The sequence below is a fragment of the Xiphophorus hellerii genome, chromosome 16 (assembly GCF_003331165.1).
Source record: "Xiphophorus hellerii strain 12219 chromosome 16, Xiphophorus_hellerii-4.1, whole genome shotgun sequence".
Classification (NCBI taxonomy): Eukaryota; Metazoa; Chordata; class Actinopteri; order Cyprinodontiformes; family Poeciliidae; genus Xiphophorus; species Xiphophorus hellerii.
Genome location: NC_045687.1, coordinates 14053815 through 14071230, shown reverse-complemented (window position 1 = coordinate 14071230; position 17416 = coordinate 14053815). Strand labels below are relative to the sequence as shown.

At 38.3% G+C, this 17416-nt stretch overlaps 1 protein-coding gene across 1 annotated transcript in view; it reads left to right on the top strand.

The window, feature by feature from the left end:
- The window catches only part of fam20ca (FAM20C golgi associated secretory pathway kinase a), a 42038-nt gene that overhangs the window by 19748 nt on the left and 4874 nt on the right, over positions 1–17416 (top strand). The window contains exons 4-5 of the mRNA XM_032587908.1: positions 13024–13116; positions 16866–16981. Of these exons, the coding sequence (XP_032443799.1) occupies positions 13024–13116; positions 16866–16981 (209 nt within the window). The remainder of the gene's footprint in view (positions 1–13023; positions 13117–16865; positions 16982–17416) is intronic.

The window sequence follows — 17416 nt, the reverse complement described above, 5'->3', positions numbered from 1 at the left end:
ACTATATTTTAATATCCTCATCCTAACATCTTCCAGTGATGCCATTTTTGAAATAAATCTCTGGTGTCATGAGTGTTTTATTCTATGGATGTAAAGAACAAAAAGGTGTGTATTTGTACAGTATGTCTATGTGAACAATGAATTAACATGACGAAACAATTCACTTTGAATGAAAAGCAATGTCCTATATTCTTATTATGGGTAAACTTAAATTGAAAATTGTGCTACCTATGGCTAACAAACTTTTAGTAAACATTGCAAAATGTAAAGGTGCAGGTTAAACGTAAAGGTAAACAAAATGACCAAAATAGATCTTGAATTTTATAGTTTTATGATTCCCACATCATAAAACTCCATAAATGAAACAATACATTTTGCTCTCTACCATTGAGAAAACTCAACGGTTCTTGGGTTATGCAACACAACACGACTGGCAGATCCTCCTCTAAATGGTTCTGGATTGGTCACCCACTTTTGATGCATTGAAACTATTCTGCAAAGAAGAGTGGGTCAAGATGATCACAAAACACATGATGCCGGTAAATATCTGAAAGCTGGCAAGGTGTTTTCACTGCTGCCCTTGAAAAAAGCACTGCGCATCGTTCTGTCTAAATGCTTATAGCAGACCTAATGTGCGAACTCTCTTTTTAACTTAAGACTAAGAGAAAAAACATTGCTCAAGAAAAGAAATTGCATGTGTCTCTGTCTGTGCATTTCTTATCTTTGTGTTGAGATAATAGGATTGCTTTCATTGAGACACCTTGAGATGCTCACCACACCAATGGGCAAAGATAAGGGAGGTCCAAAATGTTTTCACAATCCGACCTACTCTTCTGGGCGCAAGCCATACAGGCTCCATGACCTGGCTGAGAGGAGTGTTCTTGTACACTATAATTCATGTGTTGTAACAGGATAATATGGAATGTTTCTAATATTAGAACAATTTAATTTATACATGATTTATTCCTCAAACTGCTTTGAAGGTTGGACTTCCTTGCTGAGCTTCCTAGAGAGAACTCTGCAATTTACAGAAGACAGTTTAACTTAGCAGAAGAAAGACACAGTAGTATCCTTACTATCTGCCCTTTCTAGAGAATAAAGAAAAGTCTGCTGCTAACCCTGCACATTCTCAACCTAACTGACGCGCTCAAGCTGGGATTTTTCTTCTTTTTCCCAACGGCTGCAGCTTACAAGTTGAGCTAAATACCACGGCTTCTTACTCAGCCTCTGTGACATGAAGACTGGTGCTAATGCTCAGTTTGGATTGCAGCTATAAACAAAACCTTTTCACACACATGAAAGAGGGAGAGCTCTTTAAATCACCACAGATCCTTGCAGGCGGAGAGATTTTAAGTTTGTTTTCCATTATCGAGGTAAAGTTGGCCTTCACAAAGAATGCTGATCTCTTGTTTGCCCTGCAAGGTCCCAAATGTGTCAGGGTGGAGCCATCCTATGCTTTTTTTCCCACATAGTTAGGTTTACAGCTGAGATTTGGGTACTTTGAAACTTTATTCCTCTTCTTTTTCTCATCCCCCGGCTCCCGTTATGAATTCTTGAGTTGTGAATGATGGAGACAACTGTTTGAGTGCAAAGCAGTGTAAGTACTCTGTCTTGTTACCCCTCCTGTGGTCCTTGTCCTGGGAGGTGATGACACCTTGGGCTTGAAAACTTTTTTCTCATCCTGAAACAACCCATCCTTCAACTCCTGTGGCAACTGATAAGAACCCTGCCTGCTCTCCCTTTTGATCTTATCTCTAGAACAGAGTTGACCTTTATACTCCTCATAAGTAGACCTAATAACAGATATTTCAAATCATTACAGAATTATTATTCTACTACAGATGCATAGCCATCATCATGTGGTCACCTAATGTTTATTATTTATGGCAAGTCTGATTCTCCAAATAAGAAATCACAGTTTGATTTAGTGATTATATGTCAGGTAGAGAAAAAATTAAACGTATAACAAGAAACAATAGTCTTATCCCAGTTGCTTCAGCTCTGTAAGAAAAAGAGCAGACATTGGTTCATGGTTCTGGCCTTGGGCCTTAATCACTCAGAGAGCCAATACTTTCTGTCTAAATGTTGCGATTTGTTATTATAGTATGCATGGAAACCAGCATTCACTCACCCAATCTTAAAATATGCTAATGATGATTCTGTGTAAACTTATGACTGGAACTCTACGCAGTTCAGCCGATGCCTTCTGAAACAGACTTAATGCAGATTTTGACTATGAAAAAAAAAAAACAAGATAACAAGAAAATCTTCACATGGCCTGACCTCAGTGTCACATTTCACAGCTTATTGTTATAGATATTCTCATGCTTGTGCTTTCTGACATTAAATCACTGTTGACCCAAGAATACCCTTGACATTTTGTGCGCTCTGCATAATTCAGAGTTCAGATTGTGTGCTAAGCCTGCTGTGAATCTCGCACTCTAAAGGATTGGCTCAGACTATTGAAAACAGTTAATCCACTGTGTGAATGTGGATATGTAAATATAACAAAGTACGGCTCCGCGTTGCTGGAACACTTCCGATTGTTGGGGATAAAAACGATGTGTATTTGTTGTGGGCGATGGTGTGGGAGAAAAAGACAAAAGAAGTAGCTGCAAACATTAAGACTTGCCTTTCTTTGAGTATTTAATCCCTTTCAGTGAATACACTCAACATATATTTACTACATACATTATTCCAGTATAGGAACCTACACTAATCATATCATTCTCTGCAGCATCATCAAATCCTACGCTTTCTAACTTACTGTATGTCGTGTATGTATAGGAGCTCTGCGGAAATGAGTCCCCTTCTATCTATCTTCAGTGCTATGAATGTTAAATAGCTGAAATAGTCCTTCATAAGTGAGTCAAAACAGCTGCAGACAGGGAAACTACATAACTCTGCAATGTTTAATACCCCAAGTATCCAATTAAGATATAAATATGAGCAACTGTTGCATCACTAAACCTCAATCAAAGTCTCTTGTGAATATTCTGAATGGACAAAATTCATGCAGTTTAGTCATCAACCTTTATTCCATTCATTCAAGAAGGCTACCATTTGAGAGCACATCTAAAAGCAAGTCACTAGTAAATACATTTTTAGTAACAAGCTCAATTGAGTTATTTCAACATGGAAACACAAGAATGCATTCAGTGAAATTGGGCTTTGTGGAATTGAATATAGCACAGCAACGCTAATGAGATTTCCTGCTTTCGCATACATATTTTAAAATGTGACTCAGTCCTGCACAGTGACTGCAGGTTTTAAGCATTATGCACTTTTGAGGCATAAGCAAACTGAATTATTTCTGGGCTGGTTAAAAAGTGCCAACAGAGAGGCATTTAGGAATCTCCTGTTCTGTGTTTTGGAAAATTATCTAACCCACGTTTTAAGCCAGTTTGTAAAGGTATTGCCTGTGGCAAAAGTATAATTTTTTAAAAATGCGCAAATATGTTTTTTGTATTATTATTATTTACCAAAGATCAGTTTATATAATTATACAATCATCTGATTAAGTGTGGCCTGCTTTTGTCTCCCACAACCCAACAACCAATCATTACTTTGTAGAAGCTGAAAGTCTTAGCTGCTTTTTAATTAAGGGTCTCATAGATTGAATCGGGACTAGCTACAGGTTCTTAACTGGATTAATGGACTTATGTAGGATATTTTAACACAACAATGTAACCTAAATGAGTTCAAACATCTGATTTCATTGTAGCTCAAAGTTGTATGTTATCCTGCTGGAAGGTGAATCCTCCACCCTGGTGTTTTCAACATGAACTATAGCGTAAATCACATCTTTAAGACCTGAAATAGTGAAAAGCTTCGACAACCATGTATCAGTTTCCCTCCATTTCACACTTGTCTACTACTTTATGTTGCTGTAGTCCTTAAAATTCCAGTGAAACACAATGAAGTCAAAATTTGACAAACTATAAATATGTTTTCAGAGTAATGTGCAAAGAGAAGGAACAATAAAGCTGCAACAAATGCAGCAAAGTAAACAATGTGCAGTGGCCTGTAAAGTGTTATTTGTCTGTATATGTAGCTGAAAAGCCTGGATCTTTACATTTTATTGCACCAGTGATCTATTTCAATCTGAATCACAGTGCCTCTCTCCTCTCTCATTTCAGTTCACATTTGCAATTTGTCATTCCACTCAAGGTTTGATAATATATATTTTATTATAAAGTAGTGTGCCCAGGTTTTACACTAATTCTCAGTTTATTTTTTTTCCTATTAACCAAAATGTTATTTTCTTTTTCTTGTCACTCCTTTGCTTTCAAGGTAGCTGGGTTGAATAAAAGTTCTTGAGGCTTTCTGAAGGCTTAAAAATATTTTTCATTGGACTAATTCTTTTAGCAGCACAGAACATTCTTCTTTGTTGATAAAATAAATATTCACTGAAGAGATATTGTTAATATATATTATATTCATAGTGTCGTCTAGTGTTGCAGTGCTTTAGTTCCCTTTGCTGTATGGTCCAAGTCCTCCTCAGGGTTAAGAAATGTTCTTTTTAATAACTTCACACATTTTGAATGAAAGAGCTTTTATTTTGATACCTTTTCATATTAAAGTATTTCTCCTGATCCTCGGCCTTTTAGTAGTAATGCAGTCATTTTTTTTGGTTTCATTTTTCATTTTTTCCACTGCACTGTTGAACAGTATGCATAGAGGGTAGTTAGAGAGCAGCAGGGATTTGCAGCCCTGTAAGCCACAGCCTGATCCCTGACACATTCAGACAGAGATTTGCAGCCATCTGGCCAGATGAGACGCTTGTATTGGCACATCCTCTTTGACGCTCTGACGGGACTCCACCCCAGGCGAGCATGAACACACTCTCACACACGCGCGCACACAGAGAGAAAAGCTATTTCCAATGGTTATGAGGGCTAGTGCCATTTACCTGAGGGGTTGCCAGGGAGTTCTGGTGGTTACAGATAGTGACCTAGCCCACAGCACTGCCGCCGTGCTCAGAGATGTCTGCTTAGATTCCAAACTCAACCTCACAGATTTTGCTCACAGCCTTTGTCGCAGACAGAAGGTCAAATACACTAAAGTTGTGCCATGTGTGCATTCAAAAAAGTCATAATATGAGCATCAAGATTTCTAATCTGATTGGACAATTATGACTTGGCCACACTATTCTGGAGCTGTAGTGAATGCGTACGTTTAACACAGCTATATGCATGCCCGTATATGTAAACGGGAAATAAGTAATTCCAAACAAGAGCATTTAAATTCTATGAATGCTGAACTAAACCCTTGTAATTCAACAGGAAGTGAGTGGGTAATGGCATGAAAATACAACATTATGATGTTAAATGACTTTAGGCCCTGCCATTCTTAGTCCTTTTCTGGCTCATATACTCACCAAATTAATTGGTCTGACTCCCTCTGGAGCTTATAGGCATAACCCTGACCTAAACACTTATTAAAGTCTTCATATTTCTTTTTTATGAATGTTTTAGTAATATAAAACCATCACGGTGCAATCCAGTCTGTAGGTACAAAGGGGTTTGATTTATTGACTGCTACACTTTGTGTCCTTGCAACCATAATCCCATGATCCTCCAGTAAAGCATCATAGGATCACCTTCAGTGATCCGTGTTTCTTAAAAATACCCCGGGGGCTTCAGGCCTGCCCTTCTTAGTTGGAAAGCTGCCCTGAACTCCAGCTAAACACCTTCAGCGTTTTCCCCTATTTCCCTTTCTGTTTCCCCTTTATTTTTAGGCCTGGTCTCCATTAATGGTTACCACAGATAAGCATTTCAACTTAAGTCTCATTAGGCCACAGGTCATCTCCACAAGTTATGCTTATTGTCCTTTAATGCATTTTTAATTATAATCTGGCTTTTTTTGTTGCTTTTTGATGGATTGCTTCTTTCTCAATGTGTGACTTTTCAGTCCATGTTGAAGTAAGACTCTTTCACTCTGGTTAATGATATTCTTACCAGCTTTACCAAGCGACCTCCTTTAGTTAACTCTAGCAATGTCAATTAACCGTCACATCATCACCTATTCTTTTCCCAAATAGTTTAAATGCAAATGGTAAACTTATTTACAGGAATTTATTTTCAAGACCTAAATTTTATTACTATTCTGGTGTTTAGAAAACCAAAGTAATTTGACTGATTCTGACATGAAACAAGAAAAGCATTGTCTTGGTTTATTGTCAAGCAGAAAAGAAAAAGTTGTATGCGTCAGTTTGTATAAACACAGTATCTAGTTTAAAATGTGATCCCCAAATTATCGAGTTTCTTTTGTAACATGGTTTTCCACCATGAGTATTTTGTGGATGAGCTTCCAGCCTGCAATAGCTGCGTCGTTTGCTTCACTCAGCAGCACGACCCCAAGAGCACGCATTGCTGCCGTGAAAGCAGGCGTTCCAATTTCCTTGAAAAGATATTACATTTACTGTCTAATGTGTTGTTTTAATTATGGTGCTAAATGTTTCATATGAAGTGCTGTGGCTTTAATTGATCATATAGTTTTAATTGCAGTTCATTAATGAAGCAAAATAGCTGCCCAGTACTCTCTTCTATTAAAGCTCAATCAAAAGACGTTTCCACCTCCAAACCAGTGCTTGGTGCAGCCGAAGGATAATCACTGATGGTCTTTTTATGCTCTTATTAATTCCAGTCTATCTCCCCTCCATATGAGCATCTAATAACTTTGAAATTGCAGCACTGACTTCAGCCTTCATCCGTCTTCTTCGTGTCAAGTCTTTTCCCTTTTGCATTCCTGTGATGATATCACGCACACTGCGTCCCACACATGCAGATGACTTGCCTTTCCCTCGCGGCACCATCTCACCCCATGTGTTGAAAATAGCTGAGGCTAGAACACAACTTGTGCAATGCTGATTTGAAATTCAATCTCGACAGCTACCTTGGGGCCGTGGGCCGACTCTTAGATATTTCTCTGGTGACGGCGTTGGAGGGAGGAATAAAGGAAAACGAGCTGACAGAGAGTGAGGAATGAACCACAAAAAAAATGCATATCACCCACTCGATAAGATGCTGTTTACAGATGTAAACACACGTATGGAGTCGCAGAGCCTTGACAGTTACATCTCTGATAGGCCCATGCTGGATACTACCTGTAGAGCAGCACACTCTGACACAAATCACCTTCCTGAAAAGCTTTTTTTACTCCTGTCCTCCATTCCTCTTACCTGTCTGCCTCCTAAAGGTGATGTGAGTCCTTAACAAGATGTCATTTACCCAGAGATGCTCTGTATAAATCACACTAATCATTTCCAGTTCTCCCCAGAAGACCTTTGGGGTTTACACCCCTCAATGACGCCCACTACTATATATCTTTTTTAAAGAAATTTGATACATTTCAAGTGTAAGGAAATACGCATCTACAGTGCCTTGCAAAATATTTTTGTTTTAATTTGGTGTGATACAACAGTGGACAATAATGTAAAGTCAACTAAAAATGTACATGGTTTTAACATGCATTATGACTAGAAGAATGCAAAAGGTTGCCTTCAGAAACCAACTAATTAGGAAGTAGAGTCCATATCGGGTGGCACAGTATCAGGAAACCATATGACATGAAATAGAGTTGGTGAGTTCTGTGATAATGCGATAACTTTCTAAAACATTCTTATGCTTCATTAAACAATTAGCATCATCCAGTATATTATTTGAGAGCCTGATTGACAGTACTTAAATAAGCAGCTAATGTATTAGAAAGCATATTGTAATATTGCGATAGGAATAAATATTTGTGATATATTGTGCAGCTCTAAATCCACCTATGTGTAATTTAATATCAGTAAAATATTCCCTCTGGTTAATGAAGACCTCAGAGGTTATAGAAAACAGTGAACAGACAGCATCATGAAGACCAAAAGGACACAACTGAATAGGATTAGATTCAACTGGGCAATTATGGTTCTGGTACTTCACAAATCCTCATGGAAGAGTGCCAGGAAGAAATCTTGTTTAAATGTGGCAAATGCCAAGTAGAGGAATTGCAGAAGGTCATATGAGTCCAAAACCTTTAGCTTTTTGGCTAGAAAAAATGATGACTCTGAGCACATACCCCACATTGAAATATGGTGGTGGCATCATCGTGATGCCATAACGCTTTTCTTCTGAAGATACAGAGAAGGTGGGAAAAATTGATTAGGTAAATAGACCAAAAAACAGGAGAATAATGATAGAAAAACCAACTGGAGTTAACTGTAAAGTGACTGCCATTAAGTTCCAGTGTAAACCATCTACATCTCTGTGACCTGGATGTTCAGAAGAAAATATGACTCATTATTAGTTTGATGCACATGTAAGTTGGTATGGAAAGAGATAACAAAGGCTCATATCAAAGCTGCAACTCCAACAACAGTGTGGGCGAGCAAGTAATAAATAGAGTAGTAGTGACAAGATATGTCATGCTTGTTTCATCCATTGTTTAAATTCGATTATACCACTCTCTATCTCCACTGGTGCAAAATGGAAAGTCTGTCACATCCAATAAAGTAATAGTCACATGAAATGTGACACAAATTTTTATACAACATCTCTTTGAAAAACAATGTACACATATCCGTTTTAGGACTACATTTGAAAATATCAATCATACTGTTCAGCTCAAGATGTCATAAAATAATCAGATGTAAGATTAAAATGGCCAAGGCAGTCAGATTTTGATCATTTTTGCCTGTAGTGTTTGAGTGGCTCTGCTTAAATCATAGAGGCTCTCACTACAATCAGGATGAGCTTAATCAATTTTACAAAGAATTATTAACAGAAAAAATAATGTCTACTGTAGATGTCCAAAATTGGAAAAAATTACAGTTGGTTAATAGGAACGAAGTACACATTTTTAATTCCTTAATGTAAAAAAAAACCAACTCTATAAATCCATGTATCATTTTCCCTAACTTTACAATCATGTACTGCTACATAAAATCCTAATAAAACGCATGAACTTCATTGCTGTAATAAAAAAACAGTTTTCTAATGTCATTCAGTTGTGCAGGCTAAAATTAAGAGGGAAATGTTGCAACACTGTGAGAAAAACAAAGCTTGTATTGGGCAGTCGAGATGCAACACTAAGAACAGGCACAGGAAAATAATGAAACGTGAAAGAACATTTGAGTTTTGAAAAGAGGGTGATGGATACTTGATAATTAGTGTTAAAGAGGGTCAGACCACTTGAGAGGGTTGGATTTGGCCACTCTGTAAGAACAACTATTGAACTGGTGCAGGTAAGAGGACACTAAGCAGGCTTCAGTCTTCTTAATAAATCTTCTCTTCTGCTCTCTCTTTCTTCTGAATATGAAAGTAGAAGATTAAAAGCCACTTAAGCTACAAGAAGCGAGTTGTTATACCCTTCAGTCGCATTACCTTTTGTAGGAAAATGTTCCATCAGCAGGAGGCTTTCAAGCCTGCTATTCGGTGTTTATCTCAAAACCTTGCCAACATGTCTGCGTATTTATATCTCTTTGTTCCCCATTTACATTAGAGGCACCCTGCCCACGTCCTCACAGACTTTTAGCCCAAAACCATGTGCGATTCAGGGCCAGACAGCAACACAGCAGTTCGCCAGTGGGGGGTCTCAGATCGTCTGTGGATTACTAGTAGAAACAGGTTTCTCATCTACCCTCCTGCTGTCTCCTTGTTGGATCAGTATTGAAGTTTTTTTGTAGGACTAAATCAGATTAATTTATAGATTCAAGTCATTAATCATTAATTCCCTTCAACTTCTCCAACTTTCCAGTGAAATGCTGATGAACTTTTATACTTAGAGTGGACTAGCTGGTGTGCTATGAATCATTTCCTGTTGCCTAATCCAGCATTGGTTAAGCTTACAAACTAATGGCCGAATAATACTCTTCTAGGGTTTCTGCTAGAGAATATATTTCTTAGTTCCCTCCATTATAGCAAGGCTTTCAGGTCCTGGAGCAGCAAAGCGGGCCCAGATCATCTTACAACCACCACCATGTTGTGCAGTATATAATATTCATTTTTTGAAAAGCAGTGTCCAGATGTAACTGGACACACACATTAAAGAAATTCAGCTTTTGTCTTGTTGGTCCACACAATATATTCCCAAAAGTCTTGGGAACGATGAATGCCTCATTTCCACTGGGTGGTGCAGTTCAGCTCGGTGCCGTTCAGTACGTTGTTTTGTCTCCATTGTAAAAGCAGCTCATACAACCAACCTGTGCCACACCATGGTTCACTTTCAGTTGTAGGTCCAGAGACCTACTGTACAGTACAGTTAGGACGGCGATGCTGGTGTCACACTAAAAAACCACCACAAACAGTTTGTTGATTGGAAGACAGAGAAATTTCACTGCTTGCGACAAGCACAGCACGTACTGGTGCGTCATGTTTTTTGTTGTCGCACTAGAAACATGCAACACTAGGAAATTGGATTTAAGTCCAAGTGGTGGTGGAAACACTCCTGAATACGCCGGGCCATAAAATATCGCACTTTTATTTTCACACAGAACCAGTTAAAATTTGCTTAATGCTGTGAAGCATTAAGGCATGACATAAAAGCCAAAACAGAATTAACTTAATGGGGGATATACATGTTCACTATTTATACTCCATAGAACTTCAAGTGATGTAGCATTTGTAAATATGTTTTAACTTAGACTATTTTGAATTTCGAAGGTCTTAATGGCTTCCTCTATGAGCATTTCTTTCTGATTCTACAAACTGTATCTGTGCGGATTGCACGAAATAAATATGTAGTAGCTACTAAGTTCACTAGTTTATCAGAAACTAGCCATTTCTTTTATTTCATTAGAGAGTTGCTTATTTTCCCTCCTCGGTTTTTTCCAAAGGACGAGATGGAGGTGGCTCGCACAACGATTTTCTTTCATTCTGTTTGTCTCTACTGCCCCCTCTCTGTCGCCAATTCATATCATAAGTGTGGGAATTTATGAGAGAAAGCAGAGAGAAAAGTGTGTGAATGTTGAGTCAAGAGCCCCCCTTGAAAGTCTTCTAATATAACCCTCAGTTGTGCAGGTTTAAGCTCATGAAAGGACATTAAAACCGCAGAATCAGCACAAACATGGTCCATGTAGGCAAGTAGTTCAGCTTCATCACTTCACACACACACTCACACGCCCACCCCCACACACACACTCCTGAGCTACATGCAGAAGCTCTGCGGCACCCTCAGCTCACTCTGCTTCAAATAAAGGCCCCTTTTTATTATCAAGGACACTTCCTCATGGGGGGTGGTTGGCTGGGTGCTTTACTGCAAGGAAAAAATAAGATTGTGACTCTGCATATTGTTTTTAGATCTGTTGTCTTGTTATAGGTTTTCACATCATATCCGTTCGTTTCCCTTGGGACCATGGAAACCAGATCTGCGGTGACCATCACATGGTTTTTTGTGGCAGTTCATTGAAAGAATACTTGCAAAGAAGCTCAGAATGAATTATGTCATTGGAAAAAGGCTTCAGAGACATAGAGGAATTTTTTCATGGCAATACCACGGTTGTCTTAAAGCATGCATTTAAAAAAAACATCAATTTGTTTGACATTTTGCCTCTGAAAATGATCTTATTTCATTCTGATTCTGTGTAATTTAAATGCTGAGTTCATCATGGCATCCTTGCACAACATTTTTTATATATGATTAGGATCTGAGGAATGGTTTGACTTGGTTTGGGCAATAATTATTGGATATATGTCAGTTTTTAGATGTCCCTAATGAACGTTATGTTTATGTAAGGGGTTTCCCAACGTTGTGGATTTGAACCCGTTTGGTTCATTTCGGTTTCCCCAGCAGGGCTGTTGATGTGGGTAGTTGCTCCAAACCATCAAACGTCACATCTTGATGTTTCTACCATCCTTTTTTAACCTCGGGGTTGTTGTGTTTAGAGTTATAAGAAGCATTAGGTTCCCACCACGCATGATACATGTAGGCCTGTTATACTTAAACAGATTTTAAAAGTGGTGGTACTGCTAAATATGCCATGTGTGGGTTTATTTTAATGGTTCCAGTCTCAAAAGGCACTTAGAAACGTCTCTTCATCTGAAAAGTGCTATGTAAATAAAGCTCTGTTGATGATCTCCTAAAACTTGCTGCTGATTATTTCCTTCTACGCAGAATCTACCATGAAAATAAACAGATCATTAATCTCCTAGTTGCTTTGGGTGGCAAAGAAGGGATCTCAAAGGCAGGAGTTGATTTATGGGTAAATGGTTGCTTCGATGACAGGTAAAGTAATGGGAGGAAAGATTTTTTTTTTGCTAGCGGTGTTTTGCCTTTGCGGTGCGACATGAATATAAGACGCGAAAGAGGAGGTAACAGTAGCACTTGACTTAACCATGTAGTTTTCCCTTTAATACAGTGGAGAATCGGTGCAGACATAAGAGATGGGTGCGTGCACACTTCATCTGGTTTGTGCTAGTGTAAGCTTTTACGGAGAAGGTTATTGGCAGGTGGGTCTACATATGTACTGCCGAGATAAAGAAAAATCAAGCGAAAGAGACAAGTCCGCTGTCAGACAGCCAGGGTGAGCGGAAAGGCAAAAGGGAAAGACAAGAGAGTCAGATACAAAGAGGCTTCTAACATTTTCTGACTCAGATCCATGACTTGGTTGGCAGAGCTCCATATCTCCTGAATGAGAGTGCGACTGAATTTGTGCGTGTGTGTGGGGGTGGGGGTGTGTGTGAGTTCATGTTAGCTGAGAGGAGGCTGCAGGACGTGAACAAGAATTCCGGCCAGCTTCCCTACAGCAGACTTGTTCACACAGGCTTTGGTCTCACACGTCAGCTTCTTTCCTAGATATGGGTGCAGGCATTGAGATGTGTTCCACCTCACAGAAGAGTAAAAAATATATATATTTAAAAAACAAACTGATGGAGGTGAAACAGTTTGCAAATAGAGGGGAGAAAATGTTTCAAATTAAAAAAGATTAAAATAATATCAAAAGGATAAATCGTTCATAACTTATTTTTGTTCTAAATGTTTTTAAACTAAACTCTAATTAAATTGTCTCGATAAAACAAAAACATCCCAATTGTTTTCCAGGCAGACCAGAGAGCAGGAAACGCCTCCAGATTTCTTCTACTTCTCCGACTTTGAGAGACACAATGCTGAGATTGCTGCTTTCCACCTGGACAGGTGAGTTTTTTTCGTGTGGTTCGCATAGTTCGATCCATACAAATAATCTGGAAGCGGTGGATTTGTCCTGCGACAATTTCCATAGCATTAAGTGCGGGGGATTGAATAACATGCTCGGAGAAGGGATCATCCCTTCTTTTTGCAATTGAGCATATTGATTTCAGTGTGATCCTTCGACTCCGACGACTTCAGGGGACACAAACTCAGCACTAAGAAGAGCGATAAATGAGAGAGGAGGAGGATGCTGGGAGCATGATAATTATTTTCAACGTGCTTACAAAGTCGAACTCTCACTCTCTCTTAAATTTGCTCTTCCTTGCACCTGTTTCAGTGGGCAGGAAGAGCCAGACAGGAATATCACAGGTGTATCATTACCCACAGAACATGAGTTTAACCCTGCAGGGAGGCGTTCTGAGTTACCATTAAAGAGCAGTTTTCCTGCACCATGCGGGGTTGCCTTCAAATTAAACTTTGTGCACAACCATTGAAGCTTAGGATACCTGTCTGAGCCAAAGCTGTCTTGTTAATTCAAACTGGATCATGGAGGAATGGATAGGAGGACGTGAGAACACCTAACTCCTACAAACAATGAGTATAAGCTCCATTTTTGCATTTCTGTCACATTTACATGTTTAAAATCATGATATCAGTTCTAATATTAGAACAAAATACCCTGTGTAAATTCAAAATAGAAGTTCTTAAATGATTATTTCATTAATTTAAGGGAAAAAAATTATCCAAACCAACTTAACTCGATGAGGATAAAAAGTCACCCTGATTGTTAAATTACAATTTTACTCTTCTGTAAGTCCACTGAAGCACAGAGAGAGCTATTATCTAAAATTAAAGCAAATATGCAACAGCAGTCTGACAATTCCAAAAACAAATTAACACATTGATGAACCTGAAAATATTATTTTAGCTAAAGACACAATGTTTTAGAAAAATAGTCATATGAAAACTGGTACCTGTAAAAGGCACAAAAAAAACAAACATCATGTTTAGCGCATATTTTGTCTTAAATGCTGACATAGATGACTCTGACCTTAAAAGGGTCATTCACGCTCAAAAACTCTTGATCGTTGCTGGATTTAAAATAATAATAATAATAATAATAATAATAATAATAATAATAATAATAATAATAATAATAATAATAATTCTGCAAAGAGGGCTGCACAGTGGTGCAGTTGGTAGCTCTTCTGCCTTGCAGCAAGAAGGTGCTGGGTTCGATTCTCTGCCCGGGGTCTTTCTGCACGGAGTTTGCATGTTCTCCCTTTGCATGCGTGGGTTCTCTCCGGGTACTCCGGCTTCCTCCCACAGTCCAAAAACATGACTGTTAAGTAAATTGGTCTCTCTAAATTCTCCCTGTGCATGGTTGCTTGTCCTGTCTGTCTCTGTGTTGCCCTGCGACAGACTGGCGACCTGTCCAGGGTGTACCCCGCCTCTCGCCCGGAAGATTAGCTGGAGATAGGCACCAGCACCCCTCTGACCGACCCCTCTAGGGACAAGGGTGTTAGAAAATGGATGGATAGATGGAATTCTGCAAAGAAGTGTGGACAAAATTCCTTCTCAATGATGTAAACAAAGACTTTATGGTAGATTTTGCCGCATAGGATGGAAAAATCTGTTATTAGAGGGGACATTTACTTTTATATATTGGGCCAGATAGTTTTATTTTATTAATGAATAAAATCATTGTTTGAAAAGTATCTTCTTGTATTTACTCAGGTTTCTTTGGCTGATGCTAAGATAAGATGTGTTTGAGGATTTGATCCATTTAAGTGGGACAAAAGAAATTGAGAACATTTTCACAGCAATGTACTGCGTGTGTGTTTCCTACCCCTGAAAGCAACATTAAGAGTTAAAATGCGGATTTTTTTAACATTCCACAAATCTGCTCATTAAGACATTAAAATAAATATTTTTTCATCAAGGCAGCATAGCTCAGATACAAAAATAATTTATTTTTGCTAAATCTATTCAAGAAGAAAAAATGGTTTTAAATGTTAAGAAATAATTCTCTAAAAGACACTGATGTGAGAACTAATTTAGAATAGAGGTAAGAGGAGCTTTTTTTATTTATGCTTTACTTTTTTCACATGATTCAAGGTTTCCATGAATCTCTAATTAGAACAGCATGACTCTACAAAATAAACATGATGTGAAAAAGAGGCTCATTACTTTTAGCCACAGGCCACATGAATACCAAGAAGGATTGTTTGTAGAGTTATATATAAAAAAAAAAAAACAGTCTCCACAGCTCACACCCAGAGCAGAAGGTGGCATTTTGAAGTTGTCAAATCTTATTAACAAAAGTTAAAAGAGATCCACGTAAAAAAAAACTGTTTGGTAAGAATTCTGGGGAAAAAATACAACAGTTTTCTTTCCAACCGTCACAAATAAATATTAAGTTTACTAAACACGACTGAGAATTTAACTAGGACTCTGTGCTTTGGTCACTTGAGACCAAGGTTGAGATTAACATTGCAGACACATTTTGTATATAACAAAGAGGAAAAGTACCTCATGCCCACTGTTTAGCATGAACAGTGGGCATGCTGTGGGCCGGTTTCTCTTCAAACAGACCTGGGAACCTCGTTAGAGTGCATGATTCCATCTGGAACTTGAAACAAAAATCTAACAAACTACTAAACTGAAAGGGGAAAGTTATTGAATCGTTCATCAGAATAATGATACATTTTCCCTATTCTCAAACATCCATCCTACAGAAAAGCTGATTTAGTGAAAAAAAAAGCAATTAATTCCTAACAGGATTTTTTTTTTCACCACTAAATAAATGTACTTAAATTAAAAGTTGTTCTTTCCTAGTTTTTTTTTTTTTTTCAGTGTGACTTGCAACTCATGCAATAAAATATAAATTATTCCAAGGCTCTTTTTACATCTTCACTAAGGGTACCCAATGTATGTTGCCAATAAACACTCATGCATGCATGCATACGCACAGGTGCTCCTTTGTCACTTGGACCCAACGTGACGGTGCAGTTTGCAGGCGCTGAATGATATCTTCTGTAAGGTAAAGTTTCACACACTCAGCCGGGCTGTTTGTGTGTCCGCCTGCTCCCAGGAGGCTCACTTTTGGTCTCAAATGGTTTCAGGGTCATTGGGGGCGGCAAACATACAGTGACGCAGGCTAAACAGGAGCTGAATAGGTATAGTGTTCAGCTATAGAAGCATTAAGGAATAAAACGAAAAGGAACAAGAACAAAGGACTGGACCTGTGGAGTTTATGTTAAACTTGATGAAGCTAAAGAGGAAGAAATGAAAATGTCTGGTTTTTGGAGATCTTGCTGATTGTGCTGTCTCTTTGAGAAACAATAAAACTAGACCATAACATGCTCAATGGCCTTATGGGTTGAGTTTAACTTGAGCAAAAACACAGAAACGTTGTAGGATGATGTATGATCAACATCAAACATGTAGTGATAGATTTTCTCATGGTTACTGTTGGGTATCTTCATTTAGATGAACATAAAGATGTCTGCACATGTCCACACAGTCAAATCAATGGTGTTTTTTTTTAAAAAAAATCCCAATTAGAAAGTAAATGCCTAAAACGTTTAGTTTTCATTTTAGTTTTAAATTCTATCATTTAACAGAACTTCCAGCTGTGTCTGAAGATCAAAGCTAGGGTGCAAAATTTTGAAATCTGGATTTTGCTGCAATCAAACATTGTCATAAAGCCGAATGATCTCTAAATGTTTGTTTGTCCACCTTTGTCATTTTAGGATCCTTGACTTTCGCAGAGTGCCTCCTGTGGCGGGTCGACTGGTCAACATGACAAGCGAGATCAGAGACGTGACGCGAGACAAGAAGCTGTGGAGGACCTTCTTCATTTCACCAGGTAGAAACTCTGACCATAGCTTGATGGGTAGGAAGATGTGTTAAGTAGAAACAAACACAGACGAGCCATATTTCACTTCTGCTGCAAGTGAACTGCAAGCGCAAGCAGTTCGACCAGTCAGTCTGACAATATGCTGAGCTCTTCAAAGCAGTGATGTAGGACTGAGTGTACTGAAAATAATATAGCAGAGCATGACAGAAACTGTCCACATGGTGGCACTGTAAGTCCACAGATGCTCAGTGAAATTCTTTGAGAAGGAATTATAATCATGGTCTCATTAGGCAACATAAATAAAGTTTTTGCAAATAAAAGAAAATGAAGGTAAACTATTTAGAAGATCACTGTTGAATAAAATTTTCTGTAGATGTTTTCTAATTATTATGGGTACGTTTAGTCAAAAGGGAAATAACAATCTGGTTAGAAATCGACTGAAAA